This window comes from Tupaia chinensis, unplaced genomic scaffold, assembly GCF_000334495.1.
Source record: "Tupaia chinensis unplaced genomic scaffold, TupChi_1.0 Scaffold000225_1, whole genome shotgun sequence".
NCBI lineage: Eukaryota > Metazoa > Chordata > Mammalia > Scandentia > Tupaiidae > Tupaia > Tupaia belangeri.
Window position 1 is genome coordinate 2,769,410 of NW_006159700.1, and position 25,287 is coordinate 2,794,696.

At 37.9% G+C, this 25,287-nt stretch overlaps 1 protein-coding gene across 7 annotated transcripts in view; it reads right to left on the reverse strand.

Moving 5' to 3' along the window:
* The window catches only part of PMS1 (PMS1 homolog 1, mismatch repair system component), a 124,872-nt gene that overhangs the window by 49,607 nt on the left and 49,978 nt on the right, over positions 1-25,287 (reverse strand). For all 7 annotated transcript variants that reach the window (XM_027771563.1, XM_027771562.1, XM_027771561.1 and 4 more), the window contains one exon: positions 16,337-16,500. In XM_027771563.1, coding sequence (XP_027627364.1) covers positions 16,337-16,500 — 164 coding nt within the window. The remainder of the gene's footprint in view (positions 1-16,336; positions 16,501-25,287) is intronic.

The following is a 25,287-nucleotide window of genomic DNA, read 5'->3' on the forward strand; positions in this document are numbered from 1 at the left end:
ATCATTAGGTCACGTAGCCCCTCTCCCATTTACTTGCATGTATCTCATTTTCAATAAAAAGGCACGATATTTCCTAGCAGTTGTCACTCCTCAGAGAGCGATCTTAGAGGAGTGTCCGGCTTAGGACGTGCATGAAAAAGCGCGAGGCCTTTGTCTTTCTTTTCTTCTAGCGTCGCCTCTGTCGAACCAACCCACCCCCACCGAGGCTGGTCCCCAGCAATAGGCATGTGTGCATGCATGCCCAAAATCCCGAGAGGAGAATGGAGAAGGGATTATGCCATGGCCATCTTCCCCTGCAGGCGCTTTCTCACTTCCTGTCTCTCTATCTCTCTGTAGAGTGCATGGAAAGATTTTGCTAAAATCTCTCTTAAAAAAAAAAAGAAAGAAAAAGAGAAAGGGAGGAAGTCATGACTTATTTTTCTATGCATTTGACCTATAAAGTGATAAATGGGTTGTAAGAGCTAGGCAGGTGAGAAAGATAAGAGCACTTTTTAAATTATACCTTTTGGGTTTTGAACCAAATAAAGGTAAGAGCTAATACAAAATTAAATAATAAACTTAAAAGCATAAGAGTTCATCTTTGTGTAATTTTTCATAGGGAAGATTGTGGAGACTCATTGCTTTATAGATTTTAAAAACAAGAAAGACTGGGACCAGCAGTTAGCGTAATGGCTATGTCGCTGGACTCCCACATAGTCGACCGCGGTTGAGTCCCAGACCCGGAGGCTTAAACTCACGCTGGGTGCGTGTGCGCGCATGCCCAAGACCCCGAGAGGAGAATGGAGGAGAAGGGATTGTGGCGTGGCCATCCCCCCTGGGGGGTGTGTGTGATTTCTCACTTCCCATCTCTCTGTCTGTCTGGCAAGCGCATTCGCCCTATAGCAAAAAACTCTCTCTCAAAAAAAAAAAAAAAAAAAAAAAAAATTTTTTTAAAAAAAAAAAAAGATTATTTTGAACTTGTCATCAAATCTTATCTGTATCAGAAATGTTCTCCTTTCCTAGAGCCTCTTCTCCATGACTACTAAATCTGCTTCCAGTCTTACACAAAGACTAATCAAGTGAGTTCTATCTTCCAACTACCATTAGAACTCTCTTGTTAGTTTCCTACTGAAACAATTCATTTGGTCCCTTCTGGCCACTTTACAAGATGTGAAGTGTACCTTCCTCTGTAAGGTACCCAGGGTCCTGCAGACTGTGGGCCCAAGCAACCCTTCTAGCCGCATCTCTTTCCTTACACTAACTCCCTCTCAACTGTGATGACTCTTGATATTGCTCCTGCCATCCTTCCTGCTTTGAATGCTTTTGCCTACCCCCTCTTTTTGAAGAATCGGTTTTAAAACCACTTCCTCAAATAATCTTTTTTTAAGCTAACCAGATTTTAATAACATTTATATCAACAGTAGTAACATTTACTCAGTGTTTTTGTGGCAAAGACTGTGCTAAGAATACTTCATTGCATTTAAAAACCTCAATTTTGTAAAGCAAGCTGTTATTCAATTTTAAAGATGAAGAAATGTAGGCCTTAGGCCACATCATCACTTAATAGTACATCCTAGGTCAGATTTTGAAACCAGGCTTGTCTAATTCTAGAGCCTCTATTCTTTTTTTAAAAAAAAAATGTATATATTATTATTTTAGTAGTAGTAGTACTTCATAGTTTTTAGTAGTATTTTTCTTTTATTTTTATTTTGCTATAGGGCAGGTGGACTCACCAGAGAGAAAGTAAGAAACCAACTCACCAGGTCTGGGACTTGAACTATGATCAGTCCCAGCACCTTAACCACCATACCACCTGCATCAGCCCCTGCTCCACAGTCCGTTTTCTTAATATTCACACGTAAGTTCTTCTTGGTGTGGATCTGAGGCACAATGGTAGTGAGCATCTCAAAAGAAGCTAGATCCTTTATGGCGACCGCTGGCTAATTCCTAGCCTGGTCAGACTAGAACACATCAGGCAGGTACGCCAGTGCCCAACATCTGCTAGACTGGAGGACTAGAGAAAGAGGATCACAGCATGGTCAGATCCCACAGAGAATATCCCTCCTCCCCTCTCTTTCTCGTGTGCATGAACACTCACTCTACCATGAAAAAGGAAGAAAAAGTTTAAAATAAGTCCCTTCTAAGGATGAAAGGAAGATTGTAGGTGGTCTCTGAAGGTCTGATAGTAGTAAATTTTTCTTTGCAATTAAAAATACTGATGATCTGAAGCATTTTCTCACTATAGCAAAGCAAAAAAGTTATTTGAAATTATTCTCTATAAAACAAGTCTTCCACATCATTCTACACATAGTACTTTTTTTTAGAAGGGGGGAGGGGCTGGGTAAGTTTTTTTCCCCATAGTTTATTTATTCTGAAAGAGAAAGAGAGTACACACACACACACTTGAGTGTGCGCACAAGAAAGCACCCCTAACGGGGCTATAACACCACCATCCATCCATAGCCTTTAGCTAGCCCTGGATCCTGGCAAATATGTGCCTAACATACTCAATGAGGTCTCCAGATTTGAACTGGGAACCTTCCCATGTGGAACCGTCTCGCAGAGAACTGTGTCTTACTGCTGTGCCACTACCTGGCCCGAGGTGCAGACTGGGAGGCTTGAAAATCATGCCAGGTGCATGTGTGTGCATGCCCAAAATCGCAGGAGGAGAATGGAGGCGAAGGGACTGCACTGTGGCCATTCCCCCAGAGATTGATTTCTCACTTTCTCTCTCAGTATTGCTCTATCTCCTGCAAATATACATGCAATATGGCAAAACCTAAAAAACAAACAAACAAACAAATAAATAAAGCTACCCTAAACATCTCTTGGGCAATTCAATCCCATCCTCCATTTGGTTGTTTTCCTGCCTTTTAAGACCAAACTGGTGAATTCTGAGTTTCTAAATACTCCATCAGCTGGCTGCCTGGTATTTTCCCTTTCCATTAATCATATTTGGTTCAGGCAAATGTCTCAATAATATTATTTGTTAGACTCCTAATTCTGGATCTTTTTTTTTTTTTTTTTTAAAAAAAAAAGGACAATAAGTTCTAAAGCTAACGAATAATATCCAGCCTAGAATTGACTACCTTTTCTCTCTAGACTGATTAGTTAGTAAAAGCTCTCTCTGGTATGGTAACAGTTTCACTTCAAAGTTTTGTTTCTACAAGCTTCCTTCTGGAGTGAAATTTTTAAAAAATGTCAATATAATTCATGAAGGCAATTATATATTAAAAGAGAAAAGTCAGATGCACTCATTTGGGGACTGAAAAAAGGACACATTATTATCATTTTTATGGGCACTTAAGTAAAATAAATCAGCTATCTTCTATCTCAGCTCTTCATTTTCTATTGATACATTCAATAATCAATCAACTAGTCTTGCTAATTCTTCCTTATAAGAGTGATTACAGACACTGTGCTTTCCATGCCCAAGATATTTATCCTAATTCAGACGTGTAGTGCCTAGAATTTTGTACCTACTTCTTAACCAGTGTCCTTGCTTAAAGGCTCTGATAATTTTCACTGCAGACCACTGCCAAACTAATTGCTAGAGGTAACATCTGGTTTCGGTCTGTTCCCCCTGCTGATAGGTTTTCATTTCTATTAAAAAAAAACTCAGTATCACATTTAATTCTTTTATAATCTAACCTCAAATTATCTTCTGGGTTTATCTTCCTCTATTTCCAAAAAAACCCCAAAAACCTACTCATCTAAATTGACTTAATATTAGCCTCTAAATGTGCTCTCTACTTTCCTTCCTACATCTTTTATGTTCGTACTTTTCTCTACCTAAATAAAATAAGCTTGACATATCTAGCTACCAAATCTATCCTAACAGTCCTCCTGTGGGTCCTATGTAAGATCACTTTTACAGGTTGTTCCTTCCCTATTGAATTAACAACATCCACCTGACAAGTAGCCAAACTCAGGTCATTGCTCCTTCGTGACCTTCTCAGAAACTCTTAGTCAAAGGAGAGGGAAGTATCTCGAGTATGAGAGCTACTACCTACAGCTTTACCATTCCTCTGTTCAGTTGCTGCCTTTCACTGACAGTGATACTATCTGCCTCTCAGGTGCTTTAATGCCAATGCTCACAGTCCAGTATGGGTTAGTGTGCTACCCATAAGCTAGAGTGCTCATATTTTCAGCCAGGATCACATGTATTCTTTAACACATGTTTTGGGCATGTGTACTGCACTAGACATATGCAGGACATATCCCAGGCAAAGAAGCTACAAATGCAACAAACCTGAGTCAGAAGTATGATGAGCAGGTTCAAAGAATAACCTAAGCAAAGTGAGCAAGAGGAAAGAAATAAATAAGATCAGTGAAAATGAGTCAGATTCACCCACAACAGAGGTCAACAAACTATAGCCCAAGAGCCAAATCCACCTGCTACCTGCTTTTTTAATTGTCTTTTTTTGTGGTCTTGTTTCTGTTTTGCCTATTGCTGCTTCAATGCTACAACAGCAAATCTGAATAGTTGTAACAGAACCTGCATGGCCTGCAAAACCTGTAATTTTTACTATCTTGCCCTTTATAAAAGTAGTTTACTGACCTCTGATGCAGAATTCAAAGGTCACTTATAAAGGCTTTGATTTTACCCTGAATGAGATGGGAACTAATGAAAGAGGAGTTATAATAATCTGACTTACATTTTTACAGGTTCATTGGACTGAAAATAGACTGAAGAAGACAAGGAAGGAAGTGGGTGATCCAACTAGAATACCATTATGACAATCTATGTGACAGATGATGATGGCTTAGACCACAGTGGTTGTGACAGACATGGTGAAAAATAGTAGACCCTAGATATATTTTGAAGGTAGACATCAGAATTTACTCTTCAGAGGCATGATATTTGTGGGATACAGAAATGGTTTATTACCTGTTGATGATAACATGTATAGTATTCTCAACTACACTGAGAAGTATTTCATGCTAGGTAAATTCTCTTTACAAGCCAAATGATGTATAGTGATTAAATGTTTTTAAAAAATGAGAATTAAAAAATCTGAAAAAAAAAAAGAAAATGTACTTGCTGCTGCTGATGTGGATAGTAATTTCTTTGTCTTGACTGCTATGAATGGTAATCATGCTGGAAAAAGAAATGATATACACTATAAAGACATGTGATTAAATGTAATATAAAAACATTTAAAAGACAAAAAAAAAAAGAATTTACTCTTGAATCGAATTAAAGTGTAAGAGAAAAAGTAGCCAATAGTCCTAAGGCTATTGGTTTGTCAACTGGAAAAAAAGAATTCTCATTTACTGATGGAGAAAGATGCAGCAAAAACAGTCTGAGAGGGAACATATGTACCTCATTTTTTGACATGTTATATGCAAGGAGGATATCGTTAATGGTGGTGGCTAGATTTATGCCTCTGGAGTTCAGAGAAGAGGTACAGAATGGGTATATAAGTTTAGGAGCCATCAAAGTGTCTAAAGTCATGAGACTGAAATAAACACACCAAGAAAAGACATACATAAAAAGAAAAGAGAATAAGTTCCTGGACTGAGCTCTGAAATACTAAATGTTTAGAAATTAGGAAGATGAGGTCGAACTAGGAAAATGGTAAGAAATGGTCAAAAAGGTATGAAGAAAACTAAGAGGATGTATTAACCTTGAGGACAAATGAAAAAGCATTTTAGAAATGAGATCAATTCTCCCAAAAGCTGAGATAAGGACTGGGAAGTAACCACTTAGATTGAGTGATTTGGAGATAAATGGTGACCTTCGTCAATGCATTTTTGGTGGAGTGGTAGGGAGTAAAAGCCTGACCAGAGAGAGTTCATGAGAGAATGGGGCCCAGCTGGGCCAAGGCTACGTGGGAAGCCCAGGGTTAGCTCCCGGCTACAGTCCTAGCTCACTGTGAGGCTGAAGCAGGGTGCATCACGAGGTGGCAAGATTCTGTCAAAAATTATTTACCAATAGTTTCTTAATCAATTCTTATATGGACAGAGAGAGAGAAGGAAGACAGTATTGAAGAAAGACTGATTATAGACAACTATTTCTAAAAGTTTTATATGCAAATGGAGAAACTGGATGTTCCTAGGAATAAGGAGAGTACATCTACAGAAACGGAAGGGAGGGATAACTGTGTGGACATAATTCAGACAGGTAAGTAGTTTCTGAGGTTTTCAACTTCCTCACTACAAACAAGATCATCAGGTGAGATTGAAAGTGGGAGAAGGTATTGGATGTTTGAGAAGAACAGATTAAAAAAGTCATTGGGAACCACAGAACTCAAAGTGTGGTCCATGGACCACCAGCAAGTGCATCATCTACAGGCTTGTTGGAAAGGCAGAATCTCAGGTTCTCTCTGATCCACTAAGTCAGAATCACAGTTTTATCAATATGCACATTAAGGTTTGTCTAAAGTACTAATGCAGCAGACCAAGAGAGAAAATAAAGAGAAACACAGTATGAGCACCAGGCAGCATTAAGAATAGTGCTCATGAATTTAAAGTGGTACTAATCAGCATGAGTGTGTGTTTTCTTCCACTATGTTCAGCTGTACTGGTTCAGGCATGGGAACAATAAAGAGGTACACTTTGAACTAAGCTTTGGTTAGTCAAACAATTAAGTGAGCGTTAAGACTGTGCCTAGGGGACCAGCAGTTGGCGTAATGGCTATGTCACTGGACTCCCATGTAGTCAATCACAGTTTGAGTCCTGAACTCAGTGGTTTAAACTCTCATTGGGTATGTGTGCATACGTGCTCAAGATCCCAAGAGGAGAATGGAGGAAAAGGGACTGTGGCATGGCCATCCCCCCTGGGGGGTGATTTCTCGCTTTCTGTCTCTCTGTCTGTCTCTGTCTTTCTGGCAAGCGCACATGCCCTATAGCAAAAACCTCTCCAAAAAAGACTGTGCCTAAGAGAAAGATAATAATGGACCACAGAAATCCAGGTAAGGAGAGAACTAAGGATGGACCATCAGTGGACAAGAAAGTTAAAAGGCAGTAGGATCAATATATTGTCAATTCCATAGTCTAAGAATTGCCAGAGAGAGTAAGATGAGGAGCCAGGAGGAGGTAGTTACAGATGGTGGTAGTTACAGTTCAGGTACACTGAAGTTATAGAATAGGTATGGTAATTGGCAATGGCAGTCTATGGTGTAGCCACAGGAATGAATGGCTTAGGTGGAGTGGAGAATAAAATCGCTAGAAGAGAATAGGTAAAAGATCTGAAATGGTAAGAATGATTATTTATGTGGATCCTGACATCACTGGAGTGATAGTAATCTATGAGTCTAAAGACATAAGATTCAAAGCTAGGTGGAGATTTTATTACTCTTTTTAAATTATTGTTATTCATACATTAAATCACTATACATCATTTAGATTGTAAAGAGACTTTACCCAGCACGATAGACCTCAGTCCAGCCCAGTTGGGACCACCATACACATCCTCATCAACAGATAATAAACCTTATCTGTGTTCCATAAGTGTCTTACCTCTCCATTCCCCCCCCACACAAATTTCCTTTCCTATGCTCTTCCCCTCCCACACTCTCCTTCCACTTTTATCTCCAGTGTCCATTACACTTTTTAAAACTTCCATGTTCTTGTCTTCCATTCTCCACTACAGAGTGCGGATAGTTGGTATATGTTAAGTGGAGACATACAAAGCCTCTTTCATAGCCTGACTTGCTTCTCTAAGAAACAAATCTTCCATATTCGTTCACTTCCTATCAAATTACAGAGCCTTGTTTTTTATGGCTGAATAGTACTCCATGGAGTATATGTGCCACAATTTTTCAATCCAGTCATCTGTTTGTGGACAAATGGGTTGGTCCCATGTTCTTAGCAATCGTGAATATGGCTACAATGAAAATAGTTGTGCTAGCGCTTTTCCAACTGTGTGCTCTCCTGTCCTTTGGGTAGATACCTAGGAGTGGAACTGTTGGATGATATGGAAGTTCTATTTGAAGGTCTTTGAGGAACCTCCATATTGTTCTCTACAGTGGCTGGACCAATATACATTCCCACCAACAGTGTAGGAGTGTTCCCCTTTCACCACATCCCCTCCAGCACTTATCATCTGTTTTTTTTTTTTTTTTTTAAATCTTTGCCATTCTGACTGGGGTTAGGTGGTATCTCATTGTGGTTTTGATCTGCATCTCCCTTACAATGAAGGATGTTGAGCATTTTTTCATATGCTTTTTGGCTGTTCATATGTCTTCCTTAGAGAGTTGTTTATTCAGCTCATTTTCCCATCTTTTATTTTTTGAGAGGTTTTTGCTATAGGGCACATGCACTCGCCAGACAGACAGAGACAGACAGAGAGAGAAAGCAAGAGACCCCCCAGGAGGGATGGTCACGCGGCAATCCCTTCTCCTCCATTCTCCTCTCGGGATCTTGGGCACACACGCACACGTGCCCGGCATGAGTTTAAGCCACTGGGTCTGGGACTCAAACCGCAGTCAACTACATGGGAGTCCAGCGACGTAGCCATTACGCTAACTGCTGCTCCCGGCACATCTTTTAATTGGGTCAATCATTTTCTTCTGGGTAAACTGCTTGAGTTCCCTGTGTATTCTGGTTATCTGTCCCTTATCTGAGCACACTTAACAAAAGTTCTCTCCCATTTCGAGGGTTGTCAATTCACACTAGTTACAGTGTCCTTTGCTGTGAAGAAACTCCTTAATCTGATGTAATCCCACCTGTCTATTTGGGGGATTATTGCCTGTGCTTTGGGGGTCTTGCTTAAGAAGTCTTTGCCTACCCCAATGTCTCCCAGAGTTTTCCCACTGTTTTCCACCAGTAGTTTTATAGTTTGTGGTCTTGAGTTTAGGTCTTTGATCCACTTTGAGTTGATTTTTGTTAATGGTGACATATAGAGGTTCAGATTCATCTTCCTGCAGGTGAATACCCAGTTTTTCCAACACCATTTGCTAAGGAGGTTTCCCTTTTCCCACTGGATTGACTGGTACACTTTGTCAAAGATGAGTTGGCTGTATGTTTCTAAAGATCCAAAAGGAAAGAACTCTTCCAAATTCATCTTATGAAGCCTCCAGTACCCTCATTGCCAAAACAGATAAGGACATGACAAAAAAGTGAAACTACAGACCTATATCCCTGATGAATACAGATGCAAAAATTCTCAACAAGATACTTGGCTAACCATATTCAACAGCATATAAAAAAGGTTATTCATCACAACCATGTAGACTTTATTCCAGGAATACAAGGGTTGTTCAACATACACAAAACTATAAATGTAATACACCATATTAACAGAAAGAAAGATAAAAATCATAGGATCATTTCAATCAATGTGGAAAAAGCATTTGACAAAATACAACATGCCTTTATTATCGACTCGGTAAAATTGGCATAAAAGGACTGTTTCTCAGGATTATAAAAACCATTTATGGAAAACGTAAAGCTAACATTATACTGAATGGGGAAAAGCTGAAAGCTATTCCACTAAAAACGGAGACAAGACAAGGCTGCCCTTTCTCCACTCCTATTCAATATAGTACTGGAAGTTCTAGCCAATGCAATCAGACAAGAGAAGAGCTGAAATGATCTGTTTACAGATGACATGATTGTATAAATGTAAGACCCAATAGTATCCATGAAAAAACTTCTCGAAGTAATAAATGCATACAGTAAAGTGGCAGGACACAAAATTAACTTACAATAATCTATTGCATTTCTATACATAAACAACAAGCAGACAGAGACAAAACTGAAGAATATAACTCCATTTACCACAGCCACAAGAAGTATAAGATACTTAAGAATAAAAAAGAAGTCAAAGACCTCTACAAGGAAAACTATGAAAACCTTAAAAAGGAAATTGAAAAGGACACTAAAAAGTGGAAGGACATCCCATGTTCCTGGACTGGCAGAATCAATATAATAAAAATGGCAATCCTACCCAAATTAATCTACATGTTGAATGCAATCCCTGTAAAATTACAAGAGACATTCTTCACAGATCTAGAAAAGACAATCATGGAATTTGTCTGGAACCATAAAAGACACCATTTTGCTAAAGCCATCCTGCACAAGAAGACTGGAGTAGGTGGCATCTCACTTTCTGACCCCAAAATACCTTACAAAGCTGTGATAATCAAATCAGCATGGTACTGGCACAATAATAGATACAAGGACCTATGGAACAGAGTAGAGACTCTAGAAATAAACTCCAAAACATACAGCTAGGTAGAAATTTTAGAAGGAGAAGATAGATTGGTCTTACAGTGGCAAAAAGAGTGATGTAAACAGGAGAGAGAAATCAGTCACAATTCTTAAGGGCTACAGGGAATTCAACATCATCAGATTTTACAGCAAGAAGATAATCAAAAGAAAGGCTAAGGATACAAACTTTACATAGTACTGATCATACAGAATGAGAGTATTTCAAGAGATGAGAATGTATGAAAAAATAACTAAAACAAAACAAAAAACCCACAATGATTTGTCTAAGCATCTGGGATAATAAGGGATGATTTGAGAGATCAGCCTTCTTGTGCTGACTGACATAAACAGAAACACAAACATGATGAGATTAGTACTGGTGGTCCCAAAGCAATGAGCAGTTTTACCACTTTAGTTTTAAGGGGAAGGCTAGAGAGGTATTGCAGGATTATGGACTCCTAGGAATCTCATGTGACACCTGCAGATGGAAACCTTGAGGACACAGGGGTGGTACTGTTCTGAGAGCAAAAGGTTCCCAATTGACATCTACTAACGGAGAGCTACAGAGAGATGTTTTTGCACCCCATTGGTGTCCTTACACCCCATTCGCTCTGGGCGCTCATTTGACCCCTACCAATGAAAGTCTAGAGAGAAGTATTCTTTTCTATCTATGCCAGCTACTTTTTCTCATATTTATAAGAATTTTTCTCAGAGTCTGCTGTCTCTCAAAACAAACCCCTAAAACCTCATAACCCACAAAAGCCATAATTGATAATGATAACCAAGGTAAGCTTAAAATATATCTGAAGAAATGTCTCAAAAAACCTCAAACTTTCCAGGTTAGCATTGGAAGAATAATTTCTTCACATGGAAGAAGCATCTGAGCCACAGTCGTTGGTGGGAACCTCTCTTTGATTATACTGCCTCAACAACCATGTCTGGGATTGGGAAACCTGAGGAGGAGTCACCATTTGACACTGCTACAGCTGTGGCAAAAAACTTTTCTTAGATTTACCAGAGCACAACTGAAACAAAGCTGGGACATTCAAAATGATTTTAATAGAAGGTTAAGAGGTATAAAGAAGAATAAAATAAAGAAAATATCATGGGTGTAGGGGACATAGATGATAAGGCTCCACTTATTTATCTTGTGTATAATCCAAATCTTCAGCCATCTTCACAAAAGAGCACTCTCCTAGAGACTTAGGAAACTATGCCAAGAGAAGGGGCCACCATGCTCACCACCAAGTGTCCAACACCAGTTTTCTGGGTTACTGTTCCTGGCTAAGGTGCTGCCTCTTTCTGGACTGACAGAGATCAAAGTTACCCAACACTTAAGAGCTGTATCATCAATCTTACAGAGCTAAAAAAAATTTCCAAAATACCCTGCAAGAAGATAGCAACCAAAAAACCCCAACTGATCCCAATAAGCCATATCACTCCTGTGACATGGAAGGAAGGAAGGAAGCCATTCTTTAAGTCATCTCTCTTTTCCGTGATAGTTGAAACCTTCTTACATCAATTCAGTTTTTTCACGTATAGGCCTCCAATTATCAAAACAAAATGCAATTCAAAACAATTTTTTAAACTACTATCACTATTTTTTTTTTTTGCACTAGAATCGGGGTACTTTTATTTAAGCTAAGGAGATGTTGACAGCTTTAGCATTTTCCCATACTTAAAATAAAAAAAATTAACATTTGTCTGTCCTCACCCACATTGGACCTCTCCCCACCCCTCCCCTCCCTTTTTTTTTTTTTTTTTAAATAGAAATGACTTGGTCAATGTTTGTAAGAATCTATAGGTTCAAGGTCTTACTCAACTACTACCACTATTTTTAGGAAGAGCAAAGTATTAATAAAAATCAACAACTATGAGGTATGGGAATAGTCCTCATTTGATACTCCACCCTTAACATTATGTTCTGAACTAGCAATTTACCCAATTATTCATGTTCATATTAAATAGTAAAGAATACCAAATGGGGTTCAAACATTTCTCTGAGAAAAAACTTCCAACTCTGGGAAATAACTATTTATAAATGAAAATACATACAGCAGCACCTCACAGAGATTCACCTATTACCACGAAGGCTGAAAAGTGTAATGCTTACCTAGGGAATGGAGTTAGCAACTCTTCAAATAATATCTACTTTAAATAAACTCACTGAACCCACTTGTAAATTATTTCCCTTTGGCTGTGTCATTATTCAATATGCTTTCAAGGAACATGGTGATGAAAGAAGAAAAATACCTCTTTCTAACATAACCATACTGGCAAGAACATCAACATTATCAGTATTCAAAGAATGTCTTGGCAGGTTAAACCTTCATAAAAAGAAGGAACACTATCTAATCCAAGTTATCAAAATAGCAATAGGACTTCTCATATTATGTGCAATATGATTGTTTGCTTCTAATGTAGGAAATAAAATAAAGAAAGGAGAAATACCAATATTGTTACTGTTTACATTTTAGGCAAAGATGAAAAAATCTTCACAAAAGCACATGAAGGACACAAAATCAAGCAGGGTTAAAAAACAAAGGTGAAAAGTAGAGTAGGGCTCAATGTTCAGAGATTTACAATAACATTTCAATGCTGTTTAGAGAGGTTTAACAATAAATTTTAACATTTTTGAGGCACAACAGCACTATAAAAAATAAGAAAGTAAAATACTCTGTACTAAGAGAAAAAGTTTGGAGAGAGTTTGTTCTGATTTAGTCAATGACTTGCTTGTGTAATAATAGCTAATACTTCATTTTACTTTAAGGCTTTTGGTAATATCATATTACTTTTATAATATAATACTCTACATACTCTCCAGGATTTGAGTGCATCTGAAATTACCGAGGGCCTTAGAGGGACTTACTGGCTCAGTCCAAGTTCGCCTATAGTGCTCTCCAAAATTATAAAATGAAGTATATTACAAAATATTGCTTTTTATTCTCAAAAGAAAATACCCACACTGATCTTCTTACATTGATTGGAAAAAGGATATAAACTTATCAAACCCTTAGATGATACAGGTTTGATTTTAAATAAGAAGAACTCTACTATTTCAAAAACTTCTGATGTTTTCATTTTCATTATATGAGGCAATAATCTTGTTTTTGCCTATCATATTTTCGTCTTACTTGAAATTTTTAGTATGTGCTTTTCTTTCACAGACATATAATTTCTATTTTAAATTTTTCACCTGTTTTCCCTTTCTGATTATTATGTTTCTTCTGACCTCAGTCTTAACTTGGGGATACTAACATTTCAATTACTAAATGTGCCCTATAACAAGAGATCATAGGGTTATTTATATTAGCAGGATGAGCGTCCATCCATCAACATCATGAGGAATCGCAGCATGGTGGAGCTGGACGGGATCTCAAGGTATCATTTGGTTGAGCTCTATGCCAGTAGCAACAGGTGGCTGACTATTCTTAATTTTTCTTTTCTTTTTTTTTTAAGATGATCCAAGATTTTCATCATAAACATTTTGCCATGGCTTGGCTAACTACAAAATAATCTCCTTAATAATGAGTAAAAAGAAATGGAGTAGAAGGAAAACTAGATCAAAAAGGATTTTGACCATAGCATTATTACTTACTATAAAATATGAAACAGGTCAGTTCCACTGTGTAACACTGAAACACTGTGCAGAGGAAAGTGGATCACACATAGCCAACCGGGATTTGAATATCGGCCCTAGAGCCTTGAAAAACACCCCAAAGATGTGCACATGTGCCCATGATCCTGGGATGGAGAAGTGGAGGAAAAAAGGACTGCAGCATGACCAGGGTCTGTTGGAGAATGCTCTCGCACACTCTCTTTCATGTGCAATGCACATGCATGTATTAAAAAACAAAACAGAGGACCAGCAGTTAGCATAATGGCTATGTCGCTGGACTCCCATGTAGTCGACCACAGTTCGCGTCCCAGACCCGCTGGCTTAAAACTCACGCCGGGCACGTGTGCGTGCGTGCCCAAGATCCCAAGAGGAGAATGAAGGAGAACGGACTGCAGTATGGCCATCCCCCCTGGGGGAGGGGTGATTTCTCGCTTTCTATCTCTCTGTCTCTCTCTGTCTGTCTGGTGAGCACACGCGCCCTATAGCAAAACCCCCTCAAAAAAAAAAAAACAACAACAGTAAAACATGAAATAATTCCTTTGAGCTCCAAGTTCCCCATACAAAGAGAGACAATATTGTCTACCTCACAAAGTTCTTATTATAAGTGCTCTGAAATGTGGAAGAGAATTACAGCTATCCCTTAGTATCCCCTAGGAGCTGGTTCCAAGGACCCCTTGAGGATACCAAAAACAATGGGTGTCTAAGTCCCTTACACAAAATGACACAGCATTTTCTCATAACATATTATACATATCCTCTTGGATGCTTTAAATCATCTCTAGATCTTACAATACCTAACACACTGCAAATACTACTAAACAGTTGTTACACTGCATTATTTTTTATTGCTGTACTGTTATTTACGACTGTGTCGTCTTTTTTCCAAATACTTTCAATCTGCTATTGGTTGACTCTCAGATGTGGAACCTGTGGATATGAAGGGTTAATGGTATATAAATGTAAACCACTATTAAAATGAGAAGAAAGTGTAAAAAATTTGCACTCATAGGCATGCTAAATTTCAAATCCTATCTCCACAATTTATTATTAATAGCTGTGCAGCATTGAGCAAAGTATTAATCCCATCTGAGGTCAGTTCAGAGGAAAACCGCAAAATTTAAAATAAGGTCTGTGTATCTTTGGTTGATGTTGTAAGGATCACAAGTGATTAATGTATCTAGCATAGGCCCTGGCATTGTGTAAGCCTTCAATAAGAGTTAATTCTGGGGGATGGACAATGGTGCCACCATCAAAGGAGACACTTGCCAAGGCTGACCCACATGGGGAGGTTCCAGGTCTTATTCAAAGGCCTCCCTGAGTACACCAGGCACATGTATGCCCATTATCTGGGGCTGGCTGGGGGGTACTACAGTGATAAGACTGTTGGAGTACTATCTGTGTCTCTCTTTCAAGGAAGAAAGTAAGAAATAAACTTTCAAAATAAATGTTAATTCTCTATCCCCTATCAGTTTCTGTGCCACTGTGTGGTTCTGCTCTCCTTTGGTCAAATATTTTAAGGTGCCCATGTAGAATTTTATGAAAAACAAAACAAAAAGAAAATACATAAACTTCTCTCTCCTCGGATTCATCAACTAAAAAGATGGATTCCTATCCTCATCAGCCCCACTTTGGGAAATGGAAATGAGCTAGAGGTTCCTTTAAAAAAAAAAAATACTCTTCCAAAAAAGAAACAGCTTAGAATAGAAGGTGAAAAATGTCACTAAATTGTGAACTCTTTAAAGTAAAAGAACAAATTTTATTCATCTTCGTATTTTCAGAATCTATCGTAATATTTGAGAAAAGGAAGTACTCAAACATTTCTTGGATGAAAATTCCTATTGGGAAGGATCTCTACTCTTAGAGATGAAGAAATAAAGATAAAACTAAATAAATTTGAACTTAATTTTGGAGAAAAAGACCCTACACGTTGCATTTGGGTTGCTGTAACAAAATCAAATGTAGTAGGTAGCTTGTAAACAACAAAAATTTATGTTTCACTGTTCTGGAGATGGGGAAGTCCAAAATGAAGGTTCCAGCAGACCTGGTATCTGGTGAGGGATCCACTTTCAGGTTCATAGATGATGCCTTTTCACTGTGCCCTCATGATCCAATCATATCCCAAACCCCCCACCATCCTAACATTACATTGGTGACTAGATTTTCAACAAATGATTATGGATGGGCAGTTAAAGAAGGAACACAAACATTCGGACCACAGCACCTATCTAATTGATTTAGATAAAAGACTCTGTCTCTTTATTCTAACATATACCAAAAACAATTCTTTTTTTTTTTTTTTTTCGGTAGAGGTTTTTTCCTATAGGGTGTGTGTGCTCGCCAGAAAGACAGAGACAGAAAACGAAAAATCACCCCCCAGAGGGTATGGCCACACCGCAATCCCTTCTCCTCCATTTTCCTCTCAGGATCTTTGGCATGCATGCACATGCGCCTGGCGTGAGTTTAAGCCACCAGGTCTGGGACTCGAACCGCGGTCGACTATATGGGAGTCCAGTGACATAGCCATTATGCTAACTGCTGGTCCCCCCAAAACAATTCTTACTTAAATATAATAATACTTACCTTGTTATGGATGAAAATAATCCTTAGGTTAGGTTTAAGGATACCATAGCTTATAAGAAGATCTTGGACCTTTTTTATTTCATCTTTACATTTTTTAGCAGATGAGTAAAACTGTTTTCTTACAGGTAAATTCTTAAATATTTTTAAAGCAGTCACAGTAGTACCTATTGGCAGATAAGAAAAAGGCATATTTAGATGGGAAGAAACTTCACAGATCTTCAAATTCAAATAAAACCAGTAATCAACCTTTTCATCACTGAAGGCTAGTCTTCTTCCAACTCTGGGAACCCAAAGAAGGCTCAACTTTGCAAACTATTCTGATCCCCTGCACAGACTCCTCTGTTTGTAACAAAATTGGCCTCAATATAATCTCTTCTGTATAGGCTGAACATGAATAACCTCATTTCTACCACTACAGATAAACATGGGCTCACTAAAATGTGGTATCTTAAGAAACCGGCCTTTATTCAAGCCACGTGGGGCTGATGCTTAGTCTTTATTTTAAAATGTAATACATAGGTGGTATAAAATACACAGCACATATAACGTGCATTATACCACTAAGAATTCCCACCTGTAATATCTAATAATGTGGTTTAACTTACCTCATCTTCAAGAGCAAACATCGAGATACAGGAAAAAAAAAAAAAAACTAACAATTTTTTTAACTTTTGAATTAACAAAAATGTTGAATAATGGTGTAAAAATTATACTACTTAAAAATCTGGCTAGTGGGGCCAGCAAGTAGCATGGTGGTTAACACAGCTGGACTCCCACACAGCCAAATGGGGAACAAATCCCAGATCTGGTACCTTGCTTTCTCATTTTTCCCTCCCTGTCTCTCTCTGGTCAAATTAAAATAAATAAATAAAGTTAAATAAATAATCTTTAAGAAAAAGTATGGCTAATAAATAGCTTCTAGTTTTAAAAAATGACATGAAATCAAGATGGGATATTTGTCATAGCCATATACGATAAGCCCATGTTTTAAGAATTATTTTATTTAACTGGTATTTATTTATTAATTTTTAATTTGGCCAGAAAGGGACAGAGCAAGAGAGAGAAAGTGAGGAAACAAGCCAACAGGTCCAGGACTCGAACTGCAGTCAACCATGTGGGAGTCCAGTGCCCTTAACCACCATGCCACCTGCCAGCCACCCTAGACCAATGTTTTCAAAAGATTGAGAAATTTTTAAAACTACTTGTTACCATCTAATCTCAGACTTAATCAATCTCCTCATGTGATTCTAAATGAACGTATGGCCAGAGTTAAGAAACTGGGCTGAGGAGTCAAAAAATCAATTTAGTGTAGTTTTTCTCAAATCTTGGCGCTACTGACATTTGTTGGGGGCTCGTCCTATGCATGGAGGGATATTTAGTAGTAGCATTCTCTGCCTTCTTATCCAATAGGTCCCAGCACCTTCCCCAGTTGTAACAATAAAAAATGTCTCATTGTATAGCATTAAAAAAAAAAAAAAAAAAAAACAGACAAAAGACCAAACTAGAAAAGAAAACAGAAATATCACATATAGAAAGGACACATATAGAATTGGCTTGCTATATAAAATGTATTTCTTACTGTGAAACAGAGTTGAAAAGGCTCACAGTTGCAGCATTTAGACCAATCTTTGTTCTTCTGCTTATAACAAAGGGCAAAACACAAGAAATAATAATCACAAGGGAAATCTGAGTTAGAAACCATAGTTTAAGTTCAGGAGCTCCAAGAACAGAACAAGAAACAAGTGGAAACATAACTCAAAAATGGAAGAAATATCAAAAAAAAAAAAAAAAAAGGGAAGGAAGAAACAAACTACACTCCACTAGAAATCTTAAAATCCTGCATTTTGAGGATGGCCAAAACTTTCACAAACTTTCAAATAATAAGAATGGTTTCTTGTAAGAAAATACTAATATAAAATTTCTTACCTATAATACTAAAAGAAAATCTACCATTAAGAAACCTATACCCAGTTAAGTGGTGTGTAAGGAGAAAAATAACACTTTGAGACTTGCAAGATTTAGAACTATATCACTCAATAATGGAAGATAAACTCTGACCAAATGACAATTACATCAAAATAAGAAATTTCACGATGAGCTAAATTTGGTGAGTAAATCTTGGTAAGCAAGGAATCTTCAAAGCTGAATGTAAACAGAAGATGAGAACATGTGTGGGATTTGCAATATAACTATTAAATAAGGATTTGTGAAACAAAAGAGATTAAAATGTACAGGAAAGCTTAACAAAAATAACATGGAACTTAATGTTTTAAAATATTATTTGTAACACTGGTTAACTGAAGAAAAGGGGTAGGAATTTAGAGGGATAAAGCTTACAGGGCCCTATATAACCTATTTAGATAAGGGAGAAACTTCACAGATCTTAAAATTCATATAAAATCAGGGAACCAGCAGTTAGCGTAATGGCTATGTCGCTGGACTCCCACGTAGTCGACCGCGGTTCGTGTCCCGGACCCGGTGGCTTAAAACTCACGCCGGGTGCGTGTGCGTGCGTGCCCAAGATCCCGAGAGGAGAATGGAGGAGAAGGGATTGCGGCGTGACCATCCCCCCTGGGGGGTGATTTCTCGCTTTCTGTCTCTATGTCTCTCTCTGTCTGTCTGGCGAGCGCACGCGCCCTACAGTGAAAATCTCTCCCAAAAAAAAAAAAAAAATTCATATAAAATCAGTAAGCAACCTTTTCATCACTGAAGGCTATTCTTCCAGCTCTGGAAACCCAAAGACTCGGCTTTGCAAACATAGCCCCTGGCTCTATCCTTACCAAGGTCCTGTTCTGTTCCTCTAGCACATCAGACTTGTCTTCAACTTCAGGACTTTTGCATGTGTTCTTCCCCCTAACCTTTGCATGGCTATTTTCTTACCAGTCTTCAGATCCCAGCCTAAGTATCACATCTTTAGAAAATCCATCCCTAAATGCCCTATCAAAGGTTGCTTCTTCCAAACAGAATGCATGTTTTATTTCTTCTTAGAAATGATCACTATTTGAAAATTGTATGCCTCCCCTCTTAGAAATAAGAAGCTTAAGAGCAAAGGATTGAATACCCTGGTTTTATCCCTAACACCTCAAACAGTGACTAATATCTTACAGGCATTTAACAAAAATTGCTATATGAATACACTGAAGAAATAAAACAAAATAAGGTAATAAGAATAAAGTATCAGATTAGACTTGTATGTAGTCTACTAGTTAAAAGAGCTATATCCCACATGGCCAACTACAGTTCAAGTCCTGGCCCTGGCAGCTTGAAAAACACTCAGGGTGCATTTGTTTGTATCTCCCAAATCCTGGCAGGATGGAGAAATGGAAATGGAGAAGAAGGGACTGTGGCATAACCACACTCCATTGGAGGGTGCTTGTGCTCTCTCCCTGTCTTTGTCTCTCCACCTCTCTAAGGTAAGCACATGTGATCTCTAACAAAAAATATGTATTTGTTTGGATTACTTTTTTATTTTGGAGGATAAAGAAGCTACTTTTGTAATTTTTGAAAGGAAATTTACCAAAAGAAAAAATAAAACAAGATTAGAGGAAATATATCTTTGTAGGAAAAGGCTAAGGGCAAAGTTATACTATTTTGCTCATACAGTATTTTTCCACTTTTTTTCCCTTGATCTAGCTTCATCAGCATTTTGTTTTGTTTTTGATCTTCCACCTTTACATAGGGCATTTCCTTGGCATATCTAGACAGATCACTTGCACACATAGGATTAAATTCTTTGAAACACAATGGAATTCCTCGCTAGTATGCTTCTTTTTTTAAAAAGATTTTATTTAACTGTATTTGTTTGTTTGTTTATTTAATTTTGACCAGAGAGGGACAGAGTGAGAGAGAGAAAGAGGGAAAGTGAGAAAGCAAGCCACCAGGTCCGGGACTTGAACTGAGGTCAGCCATGTGGGAGTCTGGTGCCCTTAACCACCATACTACCTGCCAGCCCCATCAGTAGTATGCTTTGGTGCTACTAATGTTTGTCTTGGGAAAGTCAAAAGACACCAAGTTTTGGAGTAAAAGTTGAGAGAAATCAAGGAAAATCAGCACTTAGCAATTAGAACAGGTATTCAATCTGCCTCCATTACTATACAGAGGACACACTATAGAATTCATGCCAGGTTCAATTCAGAGACCTTTATGCCTTTTCATCTTGCTCTTCTCCCTAGATATTGCCTCCATTTACACAGTTTCGACATCTACCTATAAGCCAAGGATTCTTTTCACAAAAACTCAAAGCAGCACCATACTTTTATAAACCTTTAAAAAAGAAAAATACCACTACCAATTATGAAAAATTGCTTTAACCACAGTCCTGTGCAATATGTAAACTGGTCATGCTAGCCTCTCATTGCTTTGAAATTTCTTCGGTTGCCTATAATGTTAACGCTTGGCATATGATAGAACATTTTTTTTTTTGAACTTAACACAAATTCATTCTTTGTGGCAATTTTCACTTTTTAAGTGTCATAAAGCACTTGTTTGCTGATTTGCAATAAAATGAAATTGTTTATTCCTCCAAACAACACATGAATTGTCAATACTACATAAAACCCAACTGATTAACAATAGGAACATCCATGACCACTGTCTGCAAGAGAAAGGATTTTGTGAGGCTATTACTTATAAGCTGCAACATGTTTTCAGGAATATCAAAATGTGCATCTTAGAACTGATTAGCTAAGACATGTATCTCAAGCTCACAGCACTCTTACACATACTCATTCAATATCACCACCTGGGTGCCCCCAAGACATCTTAAAATTATTATACCTAGACTCGAACTCATTTTCTTCCTCCTTCAGTCTAATACTACACTTAACCTCTCTTTCTTAAAAAATATGGACATGCAACAGCTTCTAAAGGCAACAATTCCAGAATTGATTGATTCTTCCCTCTTCCTCTGACTGCCAGTATTATTTAAGTCATGAAGGCCTATCTATCATATCCCAAAATCTCTTTCAAATCTATGCCAAGTCCCTTCCTTTCCCTCAAACTTGAGTTCAAGATAACATATCTTATAGCAAGATACAATTTATTGTATGAATTCTGATATTCTACCAGTTAATTCTGTAAGTAACATGATAGTAATCCCTGGCAAAAATGTTTCAACAGCTTACTCTTGATTCTAGGTAAGTATGGACTCCTTAGTATGATATAAAAGGGCCTTCACAATTAAACACCTAAGCTACCATTTTCTAATTTAATCTCCTGGATCTACTATCCCAAAACCCTCTCAATGAATCCTGCTGTCATTCATAGTATCTCATCTACAGATTATAATATACATTCTTTTGCTTTGTTTTTGTTTTTGCCATAGGGTACATGTGCTCACTGGAGGGAGAGAGAGGGAGAGAGAATGTAAGATATCACCCATGGGGGCGGATGGCCACATTCCTCCATTTTCCTCTTAGATTTTGGGAACACATGTATGTGTACCTGGTGTGATTTTCAAGCTGCCAAGCCCAGGACTTGAACTGTGGTTGGTCACGTGGTAGTGCAGCACCTTAAGCACTACACTAACTTTTGGTTCCACCACTTTTATAAAATACTTAAAAGATGTTATTCCATTTTGTGTTTTTTTGTTTCTCATGAGAAGTCAGCTGTAATTCTTCTTGTCATTCTCCTGAATGCAATGTTCTTTCTTTCTCTTGTTTTAATTTTCTTTCTGCTTTTACCAATTGAATTATGGTGTGCTTAACTATAAGCCTGTTTATATTTATTCTACCTGTGGTTCACTGAGTTCCTTGGGTCTGTGGCTGAATGTCTTATGACAATTTTGGAAAATTCTCAGACATTTTCTTTTCCGACTTATTGTTCTGTTCCACTCTCAATCATCCCTTTTCTTCTGGTATTCCAGTCACATCCATGTCAGACTTTTTAATTCCCACAGATCTCTGATGTTTTGTTCTCTCCCTCTTCTCATTCTATTTTCTTTCTGTGTTTCATTTTATATAATTTCTGTTGACCTGACCTCAAGACCACAAATCTGTTCTTCTGCTATGTACACTCTTATCATTAAGGCCATCCAATTAATTCTTCAGATAATATTTTAGTTTTACATTTTTCATGTCATTGTTTTTTAGTTTCCTTTTTTCTACAAAAATTCTCTACGTTTGTAGTATTTTCTAAATTCTTTAACATACCTGTTTTTTGTTTGTTTTTTAATTCTTGTCTGTTAATTCAAATATGTGGGTCATCTGTATGTTTGAGTATATCATTTTTTCTCTTGATTATAGATCTCATTTTCCTTTCATGTCTCTCAAAATGTTTATCTTTGCAGATATTATGTACATAGGAACAATGGTGTACTGGAAGATAACATTTTCCCTCAGAGAAAGTACTTTATTTACTGTCAAGCAGGTAAAACGAAGAAACTAATTAGGAACTTTAATGAGGAACTTCTGTGGGTTTGACTGAGTTGTCCCTTTATTTCCAGTTCATCTCTGGTTTCAAAAATCTTGAGGATTGGGAACCAGCAGTTAGCGTAATGGCTATGTCGCTGGACTCCCACGTAGTCAACCGCGGTTCACGTCCCAGACCCGGTGGCTTAAAACTCACGCTGGGCGCGTGTGCGTGCGTGCCCAAGATCCCGAGAGGAGAATGGAGGAGAAGGGATTGCGGCGTGACCATCCCCCCTGGGTGGTGATTTCTCGCTTTCTGTCCCTATGTCTCTCTCTGTCTGTCTGGTGAGCACACACGCCCTATAGCAAAAAAAAAAAAATCTTGAGGATAAAATCAGGTTTCTTCTTCTAACAGTCTTCTCTCAAGAAAGAAATACCTCCAACTTCCTTCATCACTGCTTACTCAGCAGAAATCCCCACAAGATTCAGTGTGTGGGGTGAACTAGCCCTGTGTTTGCAATTCCCTTATTCCCATGTTATGTCAGCCCACGGCTGGCTGGGACCAACAGATGGCATAATGGTTACATCGCTAGACTCCTATGTCATCGATTGTGGTTTTTGAGTTCTAGACCTGGTGGCTTCAAACTCATGCTGGGCGCCTGTGTGTGCGTGCCCAAAATCCCAAGGAGAAGGGACTGCAGAGTGGCCATCTCCCCGGGGGGGTGATTTATTGCTTTCTCTCTACAGAGACTGTGCATGCCCTGTAGCAAAAAATGTCTCTTAAAAAAAAAATTCAGCTGGTTTCTCCTAGTGCCATAAAAGACCTCTTGTCTAACTGGGCCTGCTCCTTTGTCTACCTATGTCTCAGACTCAGTTAAGGATGCCCATCGCCATCAATTATTTCTTGTCTATGAAGGGGTGGTTTTTCTCTTAGTTCATTTTAACTTCTCTGTGACACAGTTCTTCAGTGAGTTAAAAAAAGTTTTTTTTTCATAATGGCACTATCTACTTAAATAAAACATACTGATAGAGAAGACTTTTCTGATTCCAAATGAAATACGTATCCTTAAAAATAAAAATGCAAAGTAATGCTGGTCAATAGGGAAGAGGCCCCAGTATACTATCATATTTTACAAGAGAACTGCTCAGCTCTCTAACTTTAGTACATTCTACGGACCTCAGAGTTAAACAGCAGTCCTGTAATACGCTCCCTGTTTATTTGTACATGACCCTACGTTATGCCACTTAAAAAGACAGTTATTTTTATTCCTAATGTAAAGGAATGGTTTCCTGAATATGTCAAAAAGTTTTCTTAAATTACCTATGGAATAAAAGTCCCATTCTTAAATTAAGATGAAAATATCTTTCAATACCTATACAATCACCTATACCAGGAATATACAAATAACATTATGCCCTACTTTAAAAACAGGGTAAGGAAGGGACATACTCTGATCAGAGTACTTCATTTATTTATTTATTTATTTATTTTTTGCTATAGGGCACATGCGCTCGCCAGACAGAGAGAGAGACAGAAAGCAAGAAATCACCCCCCGGGGGGATGGCCACGCTGCAATCCCTTCTCCTCTATTCTCCTCTCGGGATCTTGGGCACGCACGCACATGCGCACGGCGTGAGTTTAAGCCACCGGGTCCAGGACTTGAAGCGTGGTCAACTATGTGGGAGTCCAGCAACATAGCCATTACGCTAACTGCTGGTCCCTGATCAGAGTACTTTCAATATACTACTTTTGATATGTGAGAAATTCCTAAGGTAAAATGACAAACGAATTTGTTCATAAGGGTAAATCAATTTAGAAGGCATCATACTGATTATATAGAATAAAGAGAACAGAAAGTGATGACAGAAAAAGGATACAACTAAAAAAATACTTTAGTCAGCATTCTTGGTAAAAAATTTAAAAGCTAGAGATATAATTCTTTATTTCTAGCTAATTTTTTGGTCAATGTTTTAAAATGGACTGAACAGAAGATAAGAAGAACAACTCAGAATGTCATACTACTGAACACATAAATCAATTTTAAATGGCCAAATTAATCTATAAAACAAATACCTATACCCAGAAAAACCAGAACTGGAATTTCCCATAAACTATTTTTAAACATTTTAAAAGATGTTTTTAAAAGGGTAACATACATTTACCAGTCCTGAAATAAGATGCTGTTGCTAAGTTGTTCCTGTACCTATGGTTATGCCATCTACAGGTGTCATCCTATCAAATGACTTACAGAGTAACTGCTAAGCAAGGATGTTCACACCACAGCAGAAATTAATCTACAAGAACTCTAAATGCACAGGTATAAATTAGGGTGGTTGAACTGTAGTTTTATCTTACATACAAAATATTTAAATGGAAGCCGAATGACAGCTGGTGAAATGTGAGTCTGTGATTCAATCACTCAAAAACTATCGGCACTAAGGCAATATAAATGTAAAAAGCTTTTGAGAGCGCCTGCAGATTTCTATAATATGTCCACCTAGAACAATCTGAAATTAGGACGTTGATTTTTTTGTTGTTGTTGTTTTCCTTACAATCAACTATTATTAGGTGAAAAAAGTATGTTATGAAAAGCAATTACTAGT